Here is a 26316-nt window from a genome sequence, read left to right on the forward strand (position 1 = left end):
CAAAAACAAAAACAACAAAAAAAATCCCTGTTTGGTGCACCAAGAGTGGGCGCCACACTACTTGGTGTTAGTGCCTGTGACCCTCGTTCCCCGCACACCCTGGCACAGTGGAGGCCAGGGGAGACTAGCTGACTTCATCTAAAGCACTGGCTTCAGCAGGAATCCCCCTACTGCTAGCAAAGTGATGACACAACCATGGCACCACAGGAGGGACCTAGTGAAGGACGTCTAGAAACAGAATGAGGAGTCAGAAACCTACTCATGGGCGCCTGCATGGGCCAGGAGCCTAGACTAGCAGACACCACGGACAAGGCAATCTCAGGGCAGAAGGCCCTCTCAATCAGGAGACATTGCAGATCAATTTTTTGTCTTACCAATTTCAGAATTCTACTGCTGAGTGTAGCTGACATGGTACTTTAAAAAATCTTCATAAACTAATTTCATAGCTTTCCCCCTCAAATAATCTATTTCCAGACTTCCTCCAATCCACTCGCTACCCTCTGACAGGGATGGGAGAAGACAGAGTACCCTGTCCTGCTGACATGGACACCAAACTCATTACAGTGACAATACGGGACCAAACCGACCACAAACTCCTGACAGCAGGCGGTGCTTGCCGCAGCAAGCTCAGGCCACACGGCCAGCCCTGCATTAAGCGTGCCGTTTCTCACTCAGTCTACTTTCACTTCTCAGAGACAATGCTGAGCACAACCGAATTCAGCTAACAGAATTCCCAAAGCCAGGCCATGTTTACTTGGCAGGCAGAGAGTAAAACTCTTTCCTGACACAGGGCAGACTTGGCAAAAGAGATGCAAGCGCAGGTCGAGGATTCAGAGGTCCCTGGTTCTGTGGCTGCGCATGGTGGCTGTATTAGCAGTGTGAAAGAGGAACAAGTCAGTAAGGAATCCCAGTGGGAATAACCAGTAAGGCTGACACCACCAGAGTCTGAGATGAAATTAAATAATCACTCTTTATTCAAAATAAATAGCCCTCTCACTTGCAGAGAAAATATGCAAGCAAGCTCTGTCCTTTAAGACAGAAACCACATTCATCGTACGGTCATTAAAAAGATCTGTAGAATCCACACCAAAATCTACAAATTTGATATATACTGCTTCTTTGGAAAATAAAAACTAAGAGGATTAATTTATGTCAAAAAGTCATGTTAGAAACTAATTTTCTTCTGAGGCTCATTTTAGCAAATCCTTGGCAGCACAAAGTGGCAGGGCTCCAACCCCTGAGAAGGGGCCCTCCATAGTCCCCACAGGAGCACAGCCCCTGTTCCGCCTCCCCATCACTGGTTCAGTGGCTCTGTAATGGAGTGTTTCCTAGGCAGCCACAGTACCCAGGACCACGGTCTCCAGCATTTTCCAGGTCCAGTGTGCAGAGGGAACCAAAGCTGAATCACTGGCTCTTAGGCAAGGCTCTCACGAGTGTATCTGTGTCCACCTGCTGGACTCTAAGAGCTACACCAGCTGCTTCCTTTGCCCTTAGGCCAGTGAATTTCCAACTCTCCAGTCACATAAACTACATCGGGTCAGTAAAGAATCGAGAAGGAAGTCTTTCTCCTGCCTCCCCCATCCTTACCCAATACAGACACACAGGCAAGAACTCTTCTTATAAATTCAAGTTCATCATCTGAGAGGTTGAGGCCTCCAGGGAGTCTTCCAGCTCCAGGGCACGCTGACTGTACGCTTCCAGATGCTTTCTCCAAATCTCAACTGCAACAGGAAAACAGCCCAAGTGACAGACACTGACAGGTCACAAAACTCCACAGCGGCATGATGAGATGTTGCTAGCTGTGCATGGTCAGCTCTACTCACTCTTCCACACTTGCTAGGCTGGATCTCCCTTAGTGAGCAGCATCAATCACAGCCCCCAAAAGCATCAGTCAACAGTGACCCTGGCAACTTGCCCTCCCAAGTTGGTCTTAGGTATAACTGCCCTTAAGCCACCTCTATTTAGGTGGTATTTAGCTCAAATGTTAAGATCATCAAATATAAGACCTTGCAGCTTCTAACGTCTGAAGACTAAGATCTCAGAAGCAATGAGCAAGAGATGGATTCAGGACTGCTTGGACCTACCACCGTCCACTGTGGCAGTTAGTCTTAAGGATTTGGTGCCAAGCTGTTCTCAAACCTCCTGAGGTTCTGACTAACACTGAATGCAGAGGTCCCCTCCCCACAGCACTTACTATAGTATGGTTCTTTTCCAGTGGAGGCGAGGGCGCCTTCATCAGTGGACTGGATGGGGTCCTGTATGGGTGGGTTAGGAGGAGTCTGAGGCCCAGGCTGTCCTGCCAGTTCCTGCCGCACCGTCTCCAACATGGTCTTGTATGCTTGCCGGGCAGCCATGGTCAGCTCAACCATCTTGTGGAACTGGTCCTGAGCACAAGAGAGCACATTGCAGGACAGCAAGGTAGGGGTAACAAGGGTTGTGGAGTCTCTGCCATGGAGTGCTGCCAGGAGATGAGGAGACTAGCCAAATTTTTTGTTTTGTTTTGTTTTTGTTTTTGAGACAGGGTTTTTTTGTGTAGTTTTGGTGCCTGTCCTGGAACTCACTTTGTAGACCAGGCTGGCCTCGAACTCACAGAAATCCACCTGCCTCTGCCTCCTGAGTGCTGGGAGTAAAGGCATGCACCACCACTGGCCAAATTTTTAGGCACATGGTACCTCTCGGTTGGTAATAAACCTAGAGTTAAATTCAGGACCTTCACTCAGTGCTATTATGGAGACAAAGGCTACTGCTTTCTGAGAAGATTCTGTTTTGGGATAAATTCTCTGTAGGGTCAACACAACAGAGGCTATGGTCTGCCTGTTGGTAGGCTTACATTATAGGTCACGACCCCAACTTCTTCCCATGGACAAGGAGCCAGAAGGCTGGGGCTCAACTCACTTGGGCCCCATCGTAGCTGAAGATCCCCACGATGCTGACAGGAACTGCTTTGTTCAGACTACGTCCTAGAGCCTTGCGGTTAAGTGCAAACACGAAGGGGATGTTTTGCTCACAGGCGCAATCGATGATAGTGTGCAGCGTGTCGTCCAGGCCACCTGGTCAAATAAGCACAGGTCCACAGGACATGGGGTTGACGCTGACTCTGTAGATAACAAGGTACCCCACCTATTATCACAATAAGGTAGGCCGCCAGCCCATGCCAACGCCACCCGGAGAGAGCGAGTCCCAACTACAAGGAAGAATCAGTTCTCAGACAGACACCTCCAAAATGTAAGCTGCACAATTCCCATCGTGCTCAGGGAAACTAAGAATCAGCTAACAGTACTCTGACAGGTCACTGACCAACTGCCCCACACGTCCCACTCGCAGGCTGAAAACCAGAGGCGCAGAGGGGCTGGGGGCCTAGCACACTGTGTAGGCCCAGGTGTCTGGTGTGCATGGGCTCCTGGCTCCTTGCTACCTTGGGCCTGCTTCTGATGAGGTACCATCAAGGCCAACACAGGGAGATGAAGGAGCACTTTACACAGGTGACACACCTTGTCACTGGGCGCCCAACAGCACCAAGGATAGCATACGCCGCTATGTTCCAACAGTTCACAAGAAGAAATGAAGAAATGACCTATTTACCTCAGAAATAGAAGACCACAGGGGTAGACTCACAAAGCCCAAGAACAATTTTCAGAACATACTAACAGAGTGGAACACCTTGACCCCTGCCCTTCCCATGCGTATCTAAAGTGGCTGTCAACCCCACTTGAACCCGACCTCTGTTCCTGGTACCTGATGATCTGAAGAGATCAAATGTTCACTCTACATTAGCCCTGAATTTTAAAAAATCATGGCTTCCTACAACTGGGATATGAGAAATTTTGAAAATAGTATGGGGAAGGGAAGGGATGCGGGAGACACACTGCATGTCCTGCATTCTGCAGCTCTACCCTAACAGCTGCAAGTGTGGTCCTGGGCCTGCAGGCTCCCCACATGCCTGTTCTCACACTGCCATTGCTCTCCAGCCTTTACCGCAGGAAACTAGAGAAGCACAGAGACACCCGGCTCTCACTACAGCCCTCTGCGAAGGCAGGGCCAGGCATGCAGGACCCCCATGCCAGACCCCTGACAGCAGTGTAAGAAAGGGTTGAGAGGGAGAGCAGGAGGCAGAAAGAGCTTTCCAGGGGTGTATGATCAGTATCTACTGGGAAGCGGACGTGTTAGGAAGCTAAAAACACACCAGGTAGTGGTACCCAAACCACTTACTTGGAGCTGTGGAAGGAAATACTCCAAGGTTTGCCTAAGGGTCAACTGAGGTTGCTAGGGCAGGAAGCCCAGGCTTGCCTTTTCCATTAGCAGGCTTTGTGGGACCACTTCAGTTTGCTGTGTATAGATGTACACTGCAGACAAGAGCAGAAAACAGTCCGCTCCTTCTCTCCCATGATCTAGCGCTACCAGACACACTGCCAGACAGACAAGTCACAAAGCCCTGCCATGTTCTGGCTGGTGGTAATGGTGGGGGCAGTGCTGAGTCAGCACAGAAGGGAGCTACTGGGATGCACATGTAGGTGTCTAGTTGTTGCTGCTCCAAGGCCTGGGGTATAAAATGGTGACCTGAAACCATGGCTCAGGACTTGGCACCAGATCTGCACCTGTTACTTCAGTGTGACTCTGGCTGAGTTAAAGGTTACAAGAGAAAGGAATGGGACAGGGAGACAGTTCATGTGTTCTAAGACGTTCCCTCCACTTCCTATGAGTGAGCAGCGATGCTAAATACAGACAGAACAAATGCAAGCAGGACCAAAGCCCCTCCAAGGTCTCCAGCAACCCCACTGAGCTCTGGAGCAGCAGCTGGCATGGCAGAGGCAAACTCTACCCTGCTGGCTGGCCTCAGAGGAAGGCCCGTGGCCAGGGAGGGCTAGAACCAGTGCTGGACAGGGGCTCAGTTCACAGTACACTGGGACTGACTGCAAGCAAGCTGCCAGTGTGCCCACCGACTATGTGGGACTGTGAGCCCAGAACACTGGGCTTTGGTACAGGAGCCTGTGGGGGTGCTGTCACCTTTGGACTGTGTCTTCTCACAGTTGGGAGAGATGATGATGCACTTCAGCTTCCTGAGCTTCAGGTGCTTCAGGACTTCCCTCAGCCCCAACACGAGCCGGCGTTTGGTCTTGGCCTTGACAGGATCCTTCTGGTACATCCGGTCTTGGAAGCGCACCAGTTCCTTGAGCAGCCCCGTGACACAAGCATCTACTTCTTTACTAAGCATCTGGCTGCAGTAGCTGAAAGGAGCCGAGGCACAGGAGATGCAGACAGCATCAGACAAGCCATGGAGACAGCAGTACTCACCAGGAACATGCAACTCCTGATAAGCCTGCGACACAAAGGCTGGATGCAGCCCTCTACTACAGGGAGAGATGCTATGGAGGACCAGCCCTGCATGCCTTATGCAGGCCCCATCTGGCTTCTCTTCTGTGTCACCCTGCTCCGAACACTCATCTAGAGAGATGAGGAACCCCGTGAAAGAGGAGGTATGAGCAATGCTGAGTGCATCATACCCTAGGGAATTAAACTGAAGCCAGGCGTGGTGGCCATACTTGCAACCCTAGTATTCAGAGGCTGCAGAAGCAAGAATGTGAGTTCAAGGTCAAGACTAGCCTGGGCCACACAGTAAGTCCATTTCTCTCTCTCTCTCACACACACACACACACACACACACACACACACACACACACACACACACACAGTAAGTACATAAGGAAGAAAGAAAGGAAAAAGAAAAGGAGGGAAATAGAGAGGGAAAGAAACTTCCGTAAAAGTGAAACATGGAAGGCCCAGTTACTGTCACTGCTACCCACTCCAGCTTCAAAAACAGACTAGGGACACTCTCCAACCATTAGCAGAAACATACAGGAAGAGGATGCCTATATCCCACCCTGACTGCAGAACTAGTTCTGTAGTCGATTTCAAGCACAGGATTACAGCATACTGTGGCAGACACTGCAGCTTGTGCTCCTACACCAGCAGGCTGGAGAAGTCAGAGTCAGCCCCAACCCAAGCCCAGCAGCCAATGCTCACTCACTCCCGGAACCTCCGGCTGTGGATCTTGGGGAAGGTGGCACTGCCAGGGGCGGGCTGGCAGACCTCTGGGTCCCTCTGGATCTCCGTGGCAGTTGGCTCTTCTGACTCACCCTCAATCACAGGTGTAGAAGATACTGATTCTTCTGTTTTCTCTGAACCTTCAGAGAGGGAAAAAGAAAAAAAGAGCAATCACTGTGCACCACTTCAGGGCCTTGCACACAGAGAGCAGCCTACAGGGCAGAAGGCTCTTGGTGTCAGTAACACAGCAACAATCCGTCATCCTGCAGAGCCAGCCAGGAAGAACAACCCAGCCTTAGAGGAGGCAGGAAGATGTGTGGACTGCCAGAGCAGCTTTCTGTTCTTTCCTATGCCCCTTCCCAAGTCTGTCCACTCACTCATTTTCACTGTGTTAAAATACAGAAAAGTTACCATTAAGTGTACAGTTCAGTGGTAAAATCTACTTTTTATGTTTGGAAACTAAAGAATAACATATTAGGAAATTTTATAAAGCAGGGGTAGCTGCCAAGCACTCAGGAGGCAGAGACAGGCGATCTCTGTGTGTTCAGGGCCTACTGGTCTACACATTAAATTCCAGGCTAGCGAGGGTTACATAGTGAGACCATGCTTCAACAAAAAGACCCCAGGGCTGGCAGCATGCAAGAGGCCGAGGCAGGAGGACTGCTATGGCCAGGCTCAAGAAAGGCCTACACTATAGTCAGTTTGAGGCTAGTGTGGGACACATGCCAGGAAAGGAGGTGGAGTCAGCATGGCACACACCACAGCTGCACTGTGCCAGGTCATAGCCCTGTGGCTGGCACCATGCTGGGGCAGTATCCCTGCAGGAGGCCTCTAACTAGATGACCTGGAGAGGGTCCCTGTAGTTTTCTCATGCTGTGAAAAGTCCTTTAGCCACACACGTTTGCACTATATACACTCCCTGAACGTACAACTCCGTAGAAAGTCTCTGGAAAATCATACACATGAATTTTTTATGACACCAGGTTTCAAATAGTTGGTAAATATAAATAACCTTGGAGCTCCCAGCATCACACAAGACCAAACCTCAGGAAGAGGCTCCTCTGCCTGTAGAACTAGGTTGTGGAAACCACATCCTCCTGGTTCCATGGTAACGTGCATTTTACCATAAGGCCCACATGAGGCTGGCAGCGTCACAATTTCTGCCACAGATCACCATTCTCATGGGAGCTCCCACCTGAAGGACTATTCGGATACACACACAGAAACTGGTACCTGCTGGGTGAAGCTGCTTGGCAGCTTGGTCACTGGCGCCATTCTCTACCTTCTGTGCATCATCACTGGCCACAGCCAGGCTCACCGCACTTTCCTGGAGTCTCTGCTGCAGTCTCTCTTGCCGTTCTTTTAGAATTATCTTAAATTTAAAAACAAATTTAAAAAAATGATTAAAACACCTAAATACCTATACCTAAAAGATAAGCTCTTCTGCCCAAGAAAGGCCCAAGTTCAGCTTGCTGAATACATCTGGTCATGGCTTTGGAGTGATGACGACTCCTTCATACCACATCTGGCATGGGCAATGCACAGTTCTCTCTGGAGACACAAGGCTCTGATGCCAGTTGTGTGGCACAAGAGCCATCCACCAGACTTTTTTCTTTTCAAGACAGGGTTTCTCTGGGTAGCCCTGGCTTGTCCTGGAACTTGCTCCGTAGACCAGGCTGGCCTAAATTTGCAGTGATTCACCAGCTTCTGTTTCCCAAGTGCTGGGATTAAAGGCGTGCAGCACCACTGCCCAGCCACCACGGACATTTAAATGGACCCAGAGCACACAGTACAGGGTCAGCTGGTGGACAAAAGGCCTGCAGAGAAGTCTCCACAGTCTGGAGAGCACCAGAGGAGAAGCAGAGTGTGAGGAAGGAAATGTGACACCCACACCCACCCCGTCTAGGTTTCTGTACTGCCACAAAGGAGTAATAAGAGATTTTCTTTGCCCGCACTCTACGTCTTGTTACGAGGAGAGGGTGAGGGGTTGTTTGCTAGAGAAAATTGACACAGTTTGGTCTAACATTAATCTATAATGTAAGCCTTAAAAGCCAAAGATGTGGGCTCTGCTTACGGCTCAGTGGTGGAATGCTTGCCTATGTAAGCAGTGCTCTGGGTTCAATCCCCAGAACAACCGAAAAGCAAAAGGGCTGAGTCCTTCATACAGTGCAGACAGAGTCCATCCATCTTCCAGCGCTTTGCTTTCATACCTTCTTCAGCGAGGTGGGCTTCTTGGCCTTAGGGATTTCCCTCTGCTTCCCCTTCTTCATCAGGGGGGCACTGGAATCCAAGGGGTTGTGTGGGGTCTTCACCTGACTGGAGCGGCGGCCCCTCTCACCCGAGGAGGCGTCCTTGGAAAGGACCGGCACTGCTCCAACTGCAATAGAGTGGGGATGCCAGATGGTCCTGCTAGAGTCCCGCCCACACACCCTCTGATATACAGCCTTCTGGCTTCTGTCAAACCACCTTTTACTCCTTCTCACCGGCATGGTTCCAAACAGTATTTACTCTTTACCTGGGATCACGTCGGGAAGGTCTGTCTAAAACTACAAGGATCACACTACTGACTTGGGCTATTTGAGGTAGTTTGCGTTTACTACCGGTGGATCCTGGGAAACTGCTCATCACCACAATCTCAGGTGGCACTGCCTCCTGTACAAGTTGCTTACTGGCATCTTAGTGACACCATTTGTCTAGCTATATTACATGGCTCTTATAAAATTCTAGTCATGCTTCTAGTTGGTTCTTGAGATTCTTGGACATAAACACACTCCAAGTTCTACCACGGGCAGTTGATCTCTGCAATCAATACTTCTGATAACTACTCAACCCTGGAGTTGAACTCTCCCCATCTACCCCACTTTTGGGTGCAGCGCTATTCAACACTCTACTCCCCCCATGAGCCTCCTAACTTGGCTGATCTCACGTTGAGCGTGCCTCTCCTCAACACACCCTTTTCCTGTCTCTCCCTGCTCCTGCCAAGTCCCTTTGCTTCCCCTAGATGAATTTATGATTTCTAAAATACCAAAGAAAAAGGGATGGTAACCAATAAACTGCCATGTGCCTACCATCTTGTTCCAAGAAGTCATGGAATTTGTCCCAGCATGTCCTGGGCACTCCTTTCTGGAGCATCATCTTAAAATAACCGGCATTGCATCCATCCGACCTCACTCACAATTCCTGAGTCACCCACAACTTGTCCAGACAGCCGGCACTATCTTTCTAGGTTGCTTCTCATTCTGCAGCACAGCAGCTTGCATCGACAGAGCCTTATCCTCACGTGGTCTTTGGGGCAGATATGTGGCTAGGTGGCCCCTATTTATGCCTACTTGCTCGCCTGGCACCCAATGGTACAGCTGAATCCAGCGCCTTATCTGGCCTCCTAAGTTGTACAGTTGAAGAAGTTTAACTTACATAAACTTCATAGCAACAAACCAAAGGGGCTGGAGATGGCTCAGCATTTGAGTGCTTGTTCTGTAATCAAGAGGACTGCAGTTTGGATCCTAGCACCCATGTACCAAGTCAGGCATCCTGTGCACACCTGTAATCCCAACTCCAAGGGGATCAGAGAGGAAGAGAGCTGGGGCTCGACAGCTTCCAGCCTAGCTGAGAAGGAAAGGTTCAGGGAGAAACCCTGCCTCAGAAGGAATGGACAGAGTGACAGGGAATACCCACTGTCCCCAGCCTCCCTGCACATGTGTGTACACCTGCACATCCAAGGCCTGTCAGGAAGGCCCCAATGAAATACCTTCATAAGAGTTGCCAGAGACAAAGTGTCTCTTCAGAGCATAGAAGAGTAACTAAGACAGTAGCCTCCTTACCCCCACGGGGTGGGGTGGGGTCCCCCATGCATACAGAATGCAGTGAAGGCCCTGGGAACATAGTCTCATCATATAAAGGGGAAACTGGGCCAGGAAATGGCTCAGCCAGTAGGAGCACCTGCTCTGCAAGCCTGACAAAATGAGTTCTATCCCTGGAACCCATGATAGATTAAGAGGGACGCATCTTTAACTTTAAATTGAAGGTTCTTGATTCTTCTTTTATTTATTTATTTATTTATTTATTTATTTATTTATTTATTTATTTATTTTTTGAGACAGGGTTTCTTTGTGTAACAGCCCTGGCTGTCCTGGAATTTGTGCTATAGATCAGGCTGGCCTCAAACTCACAGAGATCCACCTGCTTCTGCCTCCCCAGTGCTAGGATTAAGGGCGTGCACCACCACTGCCCAGCTGGGTTCTTGATTCTTAAAGATCATATTTAACTGTAACTGGGATCTTTTGAGACACTCTCACCGTGTCGCCCTGGCTAACCTAGCACTCCCTATGTAGAGCACACTAGTCCATTAGAGCTTGTTTCCATCTGTGGCTGAGTAAACTATTCTGTGCCACATTATCTCAGCATCTTTCTGAAGAGATGTCCCAGTGGACTTGGCACACTTGGTAACCAACTGGCCTACTCTCCTTCACCGTCCATGTCCATGGCTATCCCAGCCACCCTCTGCGGTGGTGATAAGAACTTCCATGAGGAAGGAAATACTTACTGAACAGCCTCGGGAAGCAGCTTTGAGCCCTTGCTGAGGCGCAAAGGTGCCTACCTGAGAACACCACGGGTCTGGAGGATGGCTTGGCATGCGGGGCATGCTGCTGCTTCTCCAGCGCTGCCAGCATGCCCCCCAGGTCCAGCTGCACTGGAATCTGGCTCTTCTTTCCACCAGTTTTGAAATCATTCTACAAAGCACAAATTTACAAGTTTACTCCTAATACTGAATTTTGCACACCATGATTTACACTTTGCAAAAATAAAAAGATAAAACAAAGAGATTAAAAGATTGTAAAATTCACATTACCTGCTATCATTAATAGCATATACTGAAAGCTTATGTGAAATCTTTGGCTACAGGAGTCTGTGAAGATGGGAATGGAGGCATATCCCTGTAACCCCAGCCCTCGAGAGGCTGAGGCAGAAGGACTGCTGTAAGTTCAAGGCCAGCCTGAGTTCTCGTGTGACACCTTGTCTCAAAAAGACAAGAGTCAAAAAGACTCAAATAAAAACTCTTAAAAGTTTTTGTCTGAGGCTACCTGGTTGGAACTATGACTTCCACAGCTCAGTACTGACTGGATAGGGTAAAAGAAGGAATGACCCCCTTTGGCTCAGTATGGACTGGGCTGGACAGAAGAGTGTTCCCTTTTCAGTTTCTAGGCAGTGTGTTCCCCCGTCTAACAGCAACTGTAGTCACCAAATCTTATTACAAAAAGGGCAGTCTGCTTCAGCTTCATAGTGGTCCCGTTGTTTTCCTTGGAGATCCATCAGAAGGCAGGCCTCTGTGAGGACATTCAGCGAGCAGGTTCTCCTAACAGTTCCCGTAGCAGGACAGTTACATTGGAAGGAAGCGACAGCGTCTGCAATCTAACACTCACCTGCGCCTGCTGTTTGCTCTGAAGTTTCGGAGACTCTACTCTGTGTCTTCTCTCAGACGCAGCTGACAGGTTGGGGAATTCCTCGGCATCCTGGGGAAAGCACACCATCAGCTTCCTACACGGGGGTGAGCAGCTGCACACACGCTCTCCCTGACTCCCAACAGTTCCCAAAGGTGATTACACACATCTCCACGTCGCTACCATGGAAGTTTCAACTTTATCTTACTCTTAGAACACAGCTCTAACACTCTTGCCCAGGTCCAGAGGGATTGCTGCCCAGGACCTAGGTACTGCAGGAGTCCCCAGAACTGACCATACTGCCTTAACATGAGTCTATCAAAACACCTGTTCTTTAAAAGACTCATGTTTTTCAGCAGAAAAACTCACAAATCCAAAATCAGCAGATTTAAATATTTTGAGGCTTATGCCAAACAAGGCAATAAGCTTTCTAAGAACAATTAAAAATCATATTTTGTTGCAATTCTGTCAGCATTTTGGTTGCTCTGGGATAAAGTCATGTGGGAATTAAAAGGAAGAAGCATGCCCAGTTGACTGGCCTAAACACAACTCTCTGCCCTATACCTAACTACTATTCTGGAATGTTCCAAGACTTCTGTGAATGACCTTTCCAGTTCGGTGGGAATGTCCTGGGCAGCAGCCCTGGGAGATCCTGTGCCTACACAAACAGCAAGGACCCAAGTCTGGTAGCGGAATGTGAAAAAGACAAACAGGCCAGAGTGAAATGCCGTGAGAACTGAGCTGGCTCTTTAGTGTGTGCAAACATGAATACAGGGACCCTGGGACAACAATTAATAGTCCTGTAAGCAATTTCATGGGATTCTCCTGACCGGGGTCTACACTTCCCTTCAATAGTGAGGCACTTCACAAGATAGATACATGACAGAAAAGGAAGCCTATAAAAGCTGGCTCTGCAAGGGAAGTAACCCAGCGACGAGAATGGAGGGGACATGAGCAGCACAGGACAGCAGCTACTAAGCTCCAGCCAGGTCTCAGCCCTGTGAGGAGACAGCCTGGAATAGGCAGAAAAGGTGGCAGACAGCGAACACTACTCTCTTCTCTTTCTGTTGACAGCTTCTCAAGTAACCCTGGCTATCCTCTCTCCTCGAACTCTGTGTAACTGAGGATGACTTTCAACCCTGATCCTCCTGTCTCTGCCTTCCAGTTGCTGGAATCGTGGGCATACACTACTATCCTGGAAGACTGTTAAATTCTTTCGAAGCAGGAAAAGAACTGCTAACAGAGGCAGCAGAGATCTTCGATCCAGAAGCCAGTGTGAGCCCGTGTCTGAGAAAACCACACCCGCACCACACCAAGCTTGGAGCAAACACATACTTCAATCCGTGGGGGCTCCTGAACTGCCAGGACTTCATAGTTTGATTTAGACTTGTCTTTCTTTTTCTTATTCTTTCTTGAGGTTTCATTTTGTTCGAGTTCCCCTCCTTGTGATGCTTTGGCCTAGAAAAAAATACAAAGAAAAAACTGTGGAATATAAGGGTATTTAATAGAATCTTTGACCTGTTCCAGAACAAAATTAAAACACAGTGTACAGCTTTTCTGGAGACTTGCAGCCCTGGACATGACAGACTGCTCACCCTGAAGTCAGGCTGTTAGAGAGCTGCTCACATTTAGGTGTGTCATTCCCGCCAGCAAGGCAGGTTTCTGTCCTCTGCATGGGTGTCAGATTCCTACGAGTCTGGCCCCATGCCTGTTAGGCTGACCCCCACTTCCACAGGACCAAGAACCCACTGCTCCCGCCTGAGGCTGCTGTGCCCTGGCTTTGGGGGGGGGGTCTTATACTTCCTGCCCATGCTTAGATTGGTCATTGTGTCTGACCCAGCTCATTTCTTTCTCCATCTGTCTGGTGACTTGCTGGGTTTTCTCTTGAGAGCACTAACCCTTCTGCTGAGTTCTGTATCTGCAAACTTTCAGCCTTTTCCATGAGACTGAACTCATCAGCACAGCGATGTTTTTAGAACTCCTCTAGCCCAGGAGCATTCACCCATCAGGAGAAAAGGCTCAGCAGAAAGAATGAGCACTCTTACCAACCCAGCCTGTTATGTTTAAAAGACCACTTTTAAGGGATTGTAAAAATGCCAATTATGTTTTGTTTTTAAATTAAATACAAGTTTGGGATGTAGCTTCATGGGAGTACATATGCTAAGCGCTGGGATTGATTTCCAGTTCCCAAAGAAAGGAGGATACAAATATAAAATGAAACTCAGGAAAACAGAATCCCCTCTTAACATGTTTATGTTTTGATGCCTGCAGCGGGATCTAAAATAACCTACTAGTGTGGGCTTCCCTGGGGGGCAGAAATTAAGAACCACAGACCAGGGCCTGGACACAGGGTTCAGTCCCAGAACCAAACTGAAAAGTCACATGTACTTTTAAAAAATTCAAAGAGGTATGGAAGAGAACAATGTTCAGATGACTAAACTCTTGTAGGAACCATTGGCATTTACACAGAAGAACTCATAACAAAGAAGGCTCCAGAGGAAAAAAGTTTATCATCCAAATCACTATTGTTCCACTCCTTAAAATACAAAGTCCTTCCGTGTTCCCCAACCCCTAGACAGGGACTGTCTCCACACTCTGTGGCCCACCCTGACCTGAAACTAGGTATATACTCCACTGACTTCAAACCTGTGACAATCCTCCTGCCTCTGCCTCCCAAGTGTTGAGATTATAAGTGTTAGCTGTCATGTTTTGTCAAACAAGATCTTAACTCTCTCTCTCTTTTTTTTAAAGATTTATTTATTTTCTGTTTATGAGAGCTCTACTTGCACATATGCCTGCAAGCCAGAAGAGGGCATTAGGCCTAACTAAAGATGGCTGTGAGCCACCATGCTGCTGGGAATTAACTCAGGATCTTTGGAAGAGCAGCTGGTGCTCTTAACAGCAGAATTTTTTTGTTTGGTTTCTTTTTAATTTTAGACTTTTGAGGCAGGGTCTCACTATGTAACTCTTGGCTATCCTGGAACTTACTTTGTAGACCAGGCTGGTCTCAAACTCACAGAGATCCGATTACCTTTGTCCTAAGTGTTGGGATTAAAGGCTTGCACAATGAAGCAAAAACCAATTATTTAAAAAAATTCTGAAACAGATTCATTACTATTTCCTCACTGAGTGCACCATGACCGGTTACCTAATCTCTCCCGCCACCATGCCCTTCCTGCCATGATACCCTCAAACTCTGAGCCAAGCAGACTCTTCTTCCAAAACAAAAACCTCAATAAAAACCTGTTAACCGATAAGGCCCAGATCCCTCACTATGTATTAGAAAACTGGCTTGGATGGCAATCTGGAAGCTACAACCAATAACTAGACAGAAGGCTGCTGTGCACCTGTACTCGGTCACTGGAGAAGGAAAAAAAAGGAGGGGGGCAAAGGGCTCACACTTGCAAACCCAGCTCTTGGAGAGCCAGATCTATGCCAGCCTGGGCTACCATGTGGGACCCCACTTCAAAACAAAAGTCTCTTTAAAAAGAAATGCATGAGTTTAAGTGGGGGGAGGGGGAACATATTCTATCTATTCTGAAATCTTATAATAGGTAAAGTGAAATGCAAAATGAAAAAATTCTTTAAATGCAAATGAAAAAAGCTAAAGGAAAAAGCTGCATCAACACACACACACACACACACACACACACACACACACACACACACAGCATGAACTTATGGCAGCGTCTTTTCTTTATAGAATTCGAGAGCTGTAAACATGGCTGTGGTAGAGTGCTAGCATGTTTAAGGTACACAGTCTCTCCCTCTCTCTCAACAAATAAAAATATAAACACTCCACATGGTTGCAGTCGTTTTTTATTAAATTCTATTAATTTTACATACCAACCACAGTTTCCCTCCTCCTTCCTCCTGACCCCTCTCCCCAGCTCCTTCCTACCCTCCCCTCATCCAGTCCTCAGAAAGAGTAAGGCCTCCCATGAGAGTCAACACAGCATGGCTTATCAAGGTGAGGCAGGACCAAGCTCATCCCCCTGCATCAAGGCTGAGCAAGGTATCCCCCCACTTCTCTAGGAAATAGGTTCCAAAAAGTCAACTCATGCACCAGGGACAGATCCTGGTCCCACAGCTAAGGGCCCCACAAACAGATCAAGTTATACAACTGTCACTCAAATGCAGAGGGCCCAGGTCGGTCTCATGTGGTTGCAGTGTTTTAAGACTCCTCCTCTCTTATTTCCTGACAAATATCCCATTCTCTTGTCAAGGCTCAAGTACAAGAAGCTCATGCTGGCCAGTATGGGATGGACTGCAGCACTCTCAGTGAGGAATCGGGAGGGAAGGTACCTAGCTGGGGCCACAGCAGACCCACAGACTCTGCCGTGAGACACGCCTCATTGTCCCTTTTTCCTACGGTGTACTAAATAAACTCTACCACCCAACCATGCTTCAGTGCACAGGTCAGTGGCACTACATCCATGTACACATTACTGTAAGCAGGCAACTCCAGAGCTTTCTCCAAGTCTGTCACCAATAAGCACTAACTGCCCACTCCTTTCCCAGCCTATGACTCTTAACCATCTTAATTGGTTTTTTTGGAGACAAGGATTTGCTATATAGCCTAGATTGCCCTTGAATTTACAATTCTCCGGCCTCAGCCTCCCAAGTGCCACCACCACAGCCCCACCCTGTCTCTAGTGATGCGTACCTCTGCGGTAGGATGAACACACTTCTCCCTGCTGTAGGAAGGATCTGATAAAGCCTCAGATGTCACACTGACATGCTTAGCATCCGCTGATGAAGCAGTCTTCTTCAGGCTTATTAAGGAAGCAATGTTTCCAGTTGCTGCTGCTGATCCTGAAGACACTGTCTGCCGAACAATATAACCCATTGGTGTCCAAGATAACTCTGCTTAAAGATAACTGCAATTACTAAACATTTCAACGGTAAACAGGAGTTTCTTGATTATTCAAAAATGCACTGTGTGATAATCAATTATCCACAACATAACAAAAAGGATAGAGTCTAGAATACCATCCTGCGAGACTGCAGTATTTACCAACTAGCTGTCCAGAATACCCTAGAACCATAGCACTTGCTGACTGTCCAGAACACTACCTTAGAACTATAGTACCCACTGACTGTCCAGAACACCCTAGGACTACAATATCCACTGACTGTCTAGAACACCCTAGGACTACAGTATCCACCGACTGTCCAGAACACCCTAGAACTACAGTATCCACTGACTGACTAGAACACTATCTGAGAACTATGGTATCCACTCTACTGGTTTTTCTTCTAGAAGAGTGCATGCATGCTTAGTCTCTTCCCCTTTAACTTATAAATTAATTATTTGCCTAGATTTATTAATTTGGAGACTACAGATTGGTAGGCAAATAAGTTTTGGTTAAATAACAACTCACAAAATACTCGTGTGGCAAACACAGAATTAGAGAGTGCAGATCCACTTTGGGCCTACTAATCTTGCTCTGTGCCTGTAAGAGCAAGTCAAGGATCTGTAGACCTGTGCTGTCACAGGGACTGGCAACTAACTGCATTACAAATGTGAGCACACCAAAGCTACCCCTCAGCTGCCCATGAAGCTCTACATAGACACCAAACAAAAGACATCCCTCACCAAGGGATGACAAATGCCTGTCAGTCACATGACCCACACTACAGAGCAACTGAGACAGCCTTGGCAGTGAAGAACTGTCCTGGGATGTACCATACTGAACCCAAGAACACAAGAGCCCATGTACTGAGGAATGGTTTGGACTTTTTTTCTAGGACAAGTTTCTTTCTTTCTTTCTTTCTTTCTTTCTTTCTTTCTTTCTTTCTTTCTTTCTTTCTTTCTTTTTTAACATTATTTATTATGTATACAGTATTCTGTTTTCATGCCAGAAGAGGGAACCTAATCAAATTACAGATGGTTGTGAGCCACCATGTGATTGCTGGGAACTGAATTCAGGACCTCTGGAAGAGCAGCCAGTGCTCAAAACCTCTGAGCCATCTCTTCAGCCCCTAGGGCAAGTTTCTATAACCATCTCAGAAGTATGATTTCCTCGATGCTTTCTAAACACCTGGCTTCCTGGACAGGCTGCTGAAAGCACACCAAGTTACAATCAACTTCCTGGCAGGAGAAATGCCCAGGAGCCTCCCTCATTCCTCACTCTAAGGAATGTACTCTGTGGTGCGCTGAAGGCAGAAGAGCCAAACACCAAACCAGACCACGATCTACATGATAAGAAAGTACAAAACAAGGCTACTCTAGACACAGTCTTTTAATTATAGGAAAGGTTATTTTTTTATAAAAACAAACTGTCTAGGGGCTGGAGAGATGGCTCAGTGGTTAAGAGCACTGTCTGCTCTTCCAGAGATCCTGAGTTCAATTCCCAGCAACCACATGGTGGCTCCAAACCATCTGTAAAGAGATCTGGTGCCCTCCTCTGGCATGTGGAGGCAGAAAGTTGTATACATAATAAATAAATCTTAAAAAAAAAAAAAAACCAAACTGTCTATTACTTTTAAGTGGAGAGTCTGTTGTTTCATGGAACAGAGTCTTACTGTGAAGACTAAGTTATCCCAGAACTATTGAAGACCAGGGTTGCCTTTGAATTTGTGGAATCGTGTCTTGCTGGAGTCTCCCAAAAGCTGGGGTTACAGGCCTGGCCATAAAGTAGTATTTGTTTTAAAATCTGAATAATGCCAATATTAACAGTTATCGCTTAAATATATTGATGCCCTGGGACTCTGACATTTTAAAGGTATACTATATCCTACAGTACTGAAAGTCCTCATTCTTGGGTTCATAAAATTCCCATTTACCAAGACTTCTGTTCATTTAGAGTATGGCCTCTCATTTTACACTGATTGTCATGAATATGGGCGCCAATATTCTCAACTATCACTGATGCTAGTTTTCAAAAACTCCTTAGCTGTCTTAGAGCTTCAAAACTAACAACATTTAATGACAGTGGCATTAAATGTGCTTATAAAATAGCCATTGTGTGGTCCCTCTTACCTCGTGTACATGGGGAACTGGAGGCAGCATTGTCAGCTACAGCTCCATCTGTGGGATTGGTCTTCACCATCTCACCCTACAAAAAGCCCAGCCAGTATTAGGTGAGTCATTCACAGCAATACAGAATTGCACACCTTGTAGAATGGCCAGGTTACACAACAGTGACACTCTGGGGTGGGGATGCAGGCTGCTCACTCACTGCTGGGGAGGCTCCCCATGAGGCCACTGGGGAAAGAAGGCAATGGCCCACATCTGAGCTGACAACACAGACCAGTGTATATTATCAAGGGAAAGCAGCTACAGAATGTGTGATCCCAACTCCTCAATGTTCCAGAAAAGACAGATGATCAGAGGCTGCAGGGCTTGGGAGAGACTAACAGGTGGAACATCATCTTCAGGGCAGAGAATACTCTTCCTGAAACAATGATGGACACATGTCATTCCAGGTCTGTCCACCTGCAGTGACCCAGATGTCAGCTGGGAGGGCCAGGTTAGTGGCATGCCCATGAAGCTGCATAACTGTAACACACAAGGGTGGGCTGACATGGAAGCTGGGGATGAATGGGGCAGGCAGCATATGAAAAAGTCTGTCCCTACCTCTCTATTTGCTGTGACCCTAAACCTGCTCTAAATAGTCTCATTAAAAATACACAGCCTGATCTACTTCCAGTATAGCCAGGGTTACACAGAGAAATCCTATCTTGATTAATAAACAAAAAATTCCAAATATCTAAGTAAATAACAGGGAACGTTAACTACTTTTTTCCAGCAAACTTTCCCAAGTCTACAGCTTAGGTAATACCTTCAACTTCTCTGCCTACAATGTAAACATTGTATATTGTTTTCATATAGGTCCCAATAACTACATCATAGTACTTTAAATAACATGCAACTTTTATATACCATCAAGAATGAGTAGGAGTTACACGTGGTGGTGTATGCCCACATGCACTTACAAACACAAACAAATGTAAAAACCAAATAAACAAATTATGCATCAGCATACCCCATAAACAGCTTTTCAGGACAGTATCCCAATATTTCTCTAATTCTTAAAATTCAATGGTACAGCTGGGTGTGGTGGCAAAGGGCTTTAATCCCAGCACTTGGGAGGCAGAGACAGGTGGATCATTCTAGAACAGTCAGAGCTAGATAATAGACTTTCTCTCAAAAAATAAACAACAATACCTGTTCCCCCAAAAACTCAATGGTCCTAAAATGAATGTTCACATATCAAATATAAAAAAGTCCATCAAATCAAAATAAAACATCCACAAAGCCAAAAAAGCCTGTGCCCTCTCAGGAAGCAGGCTGCCTCCTTTACTGATTTAGGGCATGTGATGATGTTTGGTGCAGGATGCAAGGACATCACAATGCACCCCAGAGTAACTGCAACCCCTGAGCTGGCGGTCCTGTTTTAGGAGACTGTGGAACCTTCAGGACACAGAAACTGAAGGCTGGAAGTAGGGTCACCTTTTCTGAAGGTTAAAACCTGCTCTGGTTCAGATGCCCAGGTTCCTGTCCATATAATGAGAACAAGTCACCTCTTCACATGCCCACCACTTTCTCATTATGATGCCTTGTACTCTCTGAAGCCATGAACCAAACTCATCTTCCGTCACTTTCTATGTTGGGTATCTTGGTCATAGCAAGTAAAAGTAACTAACAAAATAATCCACCACTTTTCAGTTCCTAGAATTATGAGTCAGTCTTTGGAAAACAAAATGGTTTAATTTGGTGGACTAAAACTTTGAAGTTGCAGTAACCACTGCTGCACTTACTGTTATTAATGAGACTGAGTGAGAGGTAAAAAGCCTAGCCACTTCAGAAGCTAAGTTTTAAACTTAAGTATTTCAGTTTTTAATTTCCATATTTTTACTTCGTTGTGTGTCGGGAGGTGGTTTTCAAGGGCCACGGGGCATGACTGGAGGTCAGTGGGTAACATCTGAGTCACCACACTTGACCATCTCTTCAAAGGCTGTGAGGCTGTGGTGCTAGGAGGGGTGCTTTAAATGGACTTGACCAGAACCTCCCCCTTTTGAGGTGCCACACTTTGCTCTACCAGTCTTCAAGGGCGCACATCAGGCGATCCTTTTGGAGATCAGCTCCAGACATTACAATCTTGTTATTATCAGGTTGGCCAAGTGCAAATCCAAGGCCTCTCCCTAGTACCTTTCCCTAGCAATCTGGTGTGATTTAACATACAAAGTGTTTCAAGTGACAGAACACAAGGGCGTTTGCAGAAGACAAAGAAAACAAACAGACAAGCCCTTCCACTCACCTCTACCTTCGCTGCGGCTGGCTTGCCTACTTTTCCCAGGAGAGGCGTGTTACTGGCAGCTGAGCCAAGAGGCCCCCACCTGGGCTGCTTCTGTGTCTCTGGCATGTTACTGTTCTTTGGACTCTGCAGTTCAGGAAAGTCCAACCTGCTAAATTCAAATTCAGGTTTGGAGGTAGATGTAGTTTTTTCAAGGACTCTGGACTTCCGGTCTGTTCGTTTGTGACAACCGTCTGTAATTAGAGGATGAAAAGCTGGGATAAGTCAGGATACAGCTTGCTCATTAGCACTCAAGCCTGAACTTCAGAGAACGAGTGGATACAGCAGGCTGACGTGAACACACAGCTCGCTCTACGGCTAACCCTCTTTACAGCAGCGCTGGGTACAGATGACAAAAGCCATCCACCGGACTGCACATTTCTGGACTAACTCTAAAGCTGGTGAGACAGTCAAGCCTGACTGCACAGCTGAGCATCTTAATTCCTCATGTTCCGGAGATGGGCAAACTTAGGGATTCCTGTAAGTAATCAACGCCCCCCTTCCCATCTGCTGGAGTAAAGTGGATGGGGACTGCTGTATGGAGCTGTGAAGTATCCTGGCATACTTCAGTGCCAGGATAGTGAGATGGTTACAGCTTATGAAGCCCCTCAGCAAATTATAAGCCCAGAGTTAGTACATTTAACACTGACATTTCCACACTTTGATAAATAGAGTTGATGAGAATAGAAAAACTTATTAAACCAAGTGCTAGAATTACACATGGAAGTTCATAGCCCTGGTTAAGTATACCAAAAAAAAAAAAAAAAAAGCTGGGGGGTGCAGAGATGGCTCAGAGGTTAACAGCACCGGCTGGTCTTCCAGAAGTTCCGAGTTCAATTCCCAGCAACCACGTGGTGGCTCCACAAACATCTGGTGTCCTTTTCTGGCCTGCAGGCATACATACAGGCAGTGTGTACTGTGTACATAATAAACAAATAAATCTTTAAAAAAACAAAACAAACAAAAGGAAACAACAACAATAAAAAAGCTATAAGCCAGGTGAAGTGTCACACACCTTTAATCCATTTGGGAGGCAGAGGCAGACGTTCGAGGCCAGACTGGTCTATATAGTGAGTTGCAGGACAACAAGAGCTACACAGTAAGACCCTGTCTCAAAACAAATCAAAACCAAATGAAAAGCCAACCAAACAACAACAACAAATCAAAAGCTGTAAATCATTATAGAAATAATTGTGGGGGGCCGGGTGGTGGTGGCGCACGCCTTTAATCCCAGCACTCGGGAGGCAGAGGCAGGCGGATCTCTGTGAGTTCGAGTCCAGCCTGGTCTATAAAGGGAGTTCCAGGACAGGCTCCAAAGCCACAGAGAAACCCTGTCTCAAAAAACCAAAAGAAAAAAAGAAAAAGAAGAAATAATTGTGGGGGCTAGAGATCTGGCTCAGCACTTGAGAGCACTGACTGCTCTTCCAGGGGGCCTGGGTTCAATTCCCAGCACCCACACAGCAGCTTGCCACTGCCTGTGACTCTAGCTCCAGAAAGTTTTCTGACACCTTCACACAGACAGTGCACATCAAATAAAAGTAAGTTGGGGATTTAGCTCAGTGGTAGAGTGATTTCCTAGCAAGCACAAGGCCCTGGGTTCAGTCCTTAGCTCTGAAGAAGAAGAAAAAAAAATCTTAGCTCTTCGCTAAACTGTCTCAAAAAACCAACGGAAACAAACAACAAATAATTCTAAGAAAGGAAAAAGGAAAATTGTTGTGTCTATGGTTAAACAGTACTAGTAGATGACTTATAGGAAGAACAGATACAGCTGGGAACACTCTAAAGACTCGGGCATAAAAGATCTTAAAAATAGCTTTTCCTAAGCATAGTGGTCCACATTAATAATCCCACCACTTAGGAGGCTGAGGTAGGAGGATCGAGAAAGTTCAAGGTCAATGTGGTCTATACAGTAAGGCCTGGTCTTGAAACTAAAAACAACATAGGTTATCAGGTAGACTCCCTTGTTTTCAGCCAGGTGCGAACAGAAATTTTCCAGCTGGGAGATGCATGTGTAATCTCCAGTAACCAGAGTGCCCAGGTTTGGTACTATTTAGCAAGGCATTTTAACTATGGTCAAGTCCTATGGTCAAGTCACTTAAAGTGAGCCTTCAGAATGGAGATGCAGTTTAGGAGTGAGCACGGACACACAGTGTAAAGACTACGGTTGTGATTTGAACTAAGGGCATGTTCTGACCTTGGGGTCATCACCTGCAAGCTATGTGGTGGTCCTAACAGGCTACGGAACCTCTGAGCATACAATGCAACACATTGCACGCTGTATTGACCCCTTCCAGCCCTACTATTGCTTGAGAGAAACCACAGTAGGTGTTTTTGGCCTCAGCTAGGCCAGGCTCCAGGGCACATTTCTTGGAGCAGTCATGATAAGCAACCCGCAGGGATAGTACTGTTTCAGGAAGGTGTCAGATTGGCACTAGATAAGGTCGTTAGTTTTACCTGATTTCAAACTACCCTCGGCGCGAGCGGACAGGTGACAGGAACCTCTAGCTGGTCTCATCTCGGATGGCACTGTGCCGTCAGCCCTTCTGCTGTTTGACTTTTGCGCGTCACATGTTCTTCTCTCATCAGAGTATTTTTTCTGCAGAAGAGATTTTAAGAAAATAGTATGAAATAAAAACCTACTACCACACTGAGAAAGAAACTTTAGTCCAGCAAACCAGTAAGCATTCACATTTTAAGCATTTAAGGAAATAGATCAAACCATTGGTAAAAAAGGCTGCATATCACAAAAAGGTAAGCAACACTTAAATGTCACTCAACACACTAATTTCTTACATTTTAAACACTCAAATGATCAGGGTCAGGACACTACAAAGCACAGCATTTCCTCACCTTCAATACACCTTTTGCGTCCTGAGGAGGGCACATGTGCTCATTTCGGGGCTTTGCTGTCCGAAAGCCCGGGTGACACTGTGCTTGGCTGTAATCACACTGCAGGGCTGGCACTGAGCAAGCACTCTGCGCAGACTCAAGGGCATAAGTGGAACGGGCAAACGGATGCAGGGAGAGCTCAGAAGATACGTACTGCGCTGGAAATGCAGGGGCTCTAAAGGCCATGTCTTCAGGATAAACTTTTTGTCTAAAAAGTGTAAATTTCAGTTGCAGATTTCATAACACAAACCAAGGACATTAATTTTTTTGTAAGACAACAGTTTAAACCTTTTATTTTTTTAGGGTCATTTACTCTAGCACTGGAAAGTCCCCTACCAACAACGGAATGTGAGCTAGAGAGAGATGGCTCAGTCAGTAAGAAGCCTGCAGCAGAAGCCAACGACCTGAGCTTGGGCTTCAGAGCCTGGGAAAGCAGTGTGCAGCAGTGTCTGGAACTCCAGCCCCGAGTGGGGAAGAGCAGACCCTTGGGCTCACGGTCCAGCCGACTGACGAGCTCAGTGAGGCTCTTTCTCAAAAAAATGGAAGAAGAGAACAACCAGGGATCAACATCAACTGCGGGCTTCCACATGCATGTGCACACATGTGCACATTCACTCACATGCACAACACATGTGCATGTACATGCATACAATCAAACAGACCCTCTTTTTCTTCCTACAAAGGCTGTTGCAGACCTTCTGTTTAAAACTAATGAACTAGGCAGCTGGGCAATAGAGCTCAATGGCACACAGCTTTTGTAAAATGCTCAAGGCCATGGGTTTAATCCATATCACCACAAAACAAGTGGTAAAGTTAAAAAAGAAGTTCAGGCGGATGTCAGCACAGTAAGTACCTGACACGGCCTCGGCGGCCCTGGACTCAATAGCTTTTGGCCATTCCCTTTGCTGATGAGTTGCCCTACTGCCTGCTCAGCCTCTTTCCAGGACCTCAGGATCCTTCCCGCTTCAACCCCTACACCAAATCCCGCACTGTGCTGTGACCGCCCGAGCTGATACAACACAGCAGAGGCCAGGAGTCACACCAGCTGGGCGCCTTAATCATTCTTCAGTAGACTAGGGGTTTAACCTGAGGCCTCGTGTATGACAGAGCTCTCCATGGAGCTACAGAACTCCGATATATTTTTTACTTTGAGACAGGCTCTTGCTAAGCTGCCCAGTCTGGCATCTGGTATCTGTCTGACCTTTCCTTCGTCCCCTTCCCATTTACCCTTCCTTATTGCCATTTCTTTCTCCAACACAAATGCAAGTTTGGTTCGGTTTTGCTCTGGTGGCTCTTAGGATCAGGCCCAGGGCCTCCAAACAGCAAGCAATCACTCTACTGCTGAGGGGCATCCTCGGTCCCTAAATGTGTGATACAGGTTTAATCACGAACAATTTTCTAGGAGTCCAGTACTCTCTGTCCTTCTTGACTGAATTTTCAGCACACAAGAGTTAAGCTAAGATCCAGTTCCTCCTGGCGGAGGAGCCTCCTTTCCTCCCCTGCAATAGGTTGGTATCAGTGTTTCAGAGTATTTGGGGGTATGTGATTACCAGTGTCTCCAGGAAATAATCCTTTTACATAAGGCAAGGCTTTTAGAAAATACATACTCAGTCGCCGGTGATTCCTGCACAAATGGGTAGTAAGTGGCTGCGCAGCCAGGGAAGACACACGCTTCTGAGGACTCTGACCACGCCACATTGAGCCCAGCAAACTTAGGGACAAATGGTTTGACATCAGCTGACAACTTGATGCTATCCTGAGGAAGAAAGGGTGGGTTGGGCTATAACACGCTGAGATTTGCCAAACTCAGACAAATAAAAATCCAAAGAAAGCTGCTCTATTCTTCTAACAGGTCCAACGCTGACTAAAAGGTGCACAGCAAAGACAGAGATTCCTTTAGCATCAATATCTCCTTAATGATTTATTAGGAAAAGACATTTACTGGATTTTAAAAGTGAAATTCTGACCCTGAATTAAAGTCGAAGCAAATCCAACATTGTTATGTAATAAGAACCATAACTTAGGACGATTCTGAGGATTTAAATTCGGAGACCGTTATTTTTACCTTTCTCATCTTTATGTATGAGATACACAAGAATCCTGGAACTACTGTAGCCAAATACACCCAGGGAATGATCAAAACTCTAGTTTATAAAACACACTGCTGAAATTTATTGCCACTGAATATTTCAACAAAAAGCACCAAATATTTGATTTGTACTTAGTAAACCACATAGAACCTTTGCGAAAAAAAAATCATCTCACGGCCATGAGTCCCTGGAACTCAAAACTGAGCTTTGTCTTGCAGTTACGACGCAGTTATTCTGACAACATCACTGTGTTTGGCCGATTTAGAGTGGGTTTCTGAGCGCGCTGGTGCGCCATCTAGCGGTCATGCAGGGTGCGGACGCGGGTCTGCGGAGCCGCGGGCCGTAGGCGGCCTCTATGGCATCACTCGCGGGTCGAGCCGTGGGAGGGCCAACACGCCCCGCCCCGCCCCAGACCTCAGCCCTGGCGGCCCCGCGCGTGTACGTGTGGCCGCAGCCAGCCCCTTACCTCGCCTTCGGGCTCCCGCGGCCGCTCCGACGCCATGGCGGCCACGGAATAGCCCGCGCCGTGAACCGAGCGGCGAGGCCAACCAACGA

At 46.9% G+C, this 26316-nt stretch overlaps 1 protein-coding gene across 5 annotated transcripts; it reads right to left on the bottom strand.

Annotated features, from left to right (window-relative positions):
- Nucleotides 1–26316, bottom strand: Secisbp2 (SECIS binding protein 2). 5 transcript variants are annotated; one of them, XM_005371314.2, is made up of 17 exons: nt 26228–26316; nt 25279–25427; nt 23633–23879; nt 23237–23378; nt 20747–20976; nt 18466–18541; nt 16147–16346; nt 12816–12938; nt 11463–11552; nt 10640–10772; nt 8253–8419; nt 7276–7414; nt 6026–6182; nt 5005–5225; nt 2896–3050; nt 2195–2384; nt 2–1721 (listed from the first exon to the last, which is right to left on the bottom strand). In XM_005371314.2, the coding sequence occupies exons 1-17, from the start codon at nt 26261–26263 to the stop codon at nt 1618–1620; spliced, it is 2559 nt and encodes an 852-aa protein (XP_005371371.1). In that variant the 5' UTR covers nt 26264–26316; the 3' UTR covers nt 2–1617. The 5 variants fall into 5 exon arrangements, with proteins under 5 accessions (XP_026633894.1, XP_005371371.1, XP_013210663.1 ...); XM_013355209.2 differs by having other exon boundaries at nt 16147–16349; XM_026778090.1 differs by lacking the exons at nt 23633–23879; nt 25279–25427 and having other exon boundaries at nt 16147–16349.

Source organism: Microtus ochrogaster, unplaced genomic scaffold (assembly GCF_000317375.1).
Source record: "Microtus ochrogaster isolate Prairie Vole_2 unplaced genomic scaffold, MicOch1.0 UNK104, whole genome shotgun sequence".
Lineage (NCBI taxonomy): Eukaryota > Metazoa > Chordata > Mammalia > Rodentia > Cricetidae > Microtus > Microtus ochrogaster.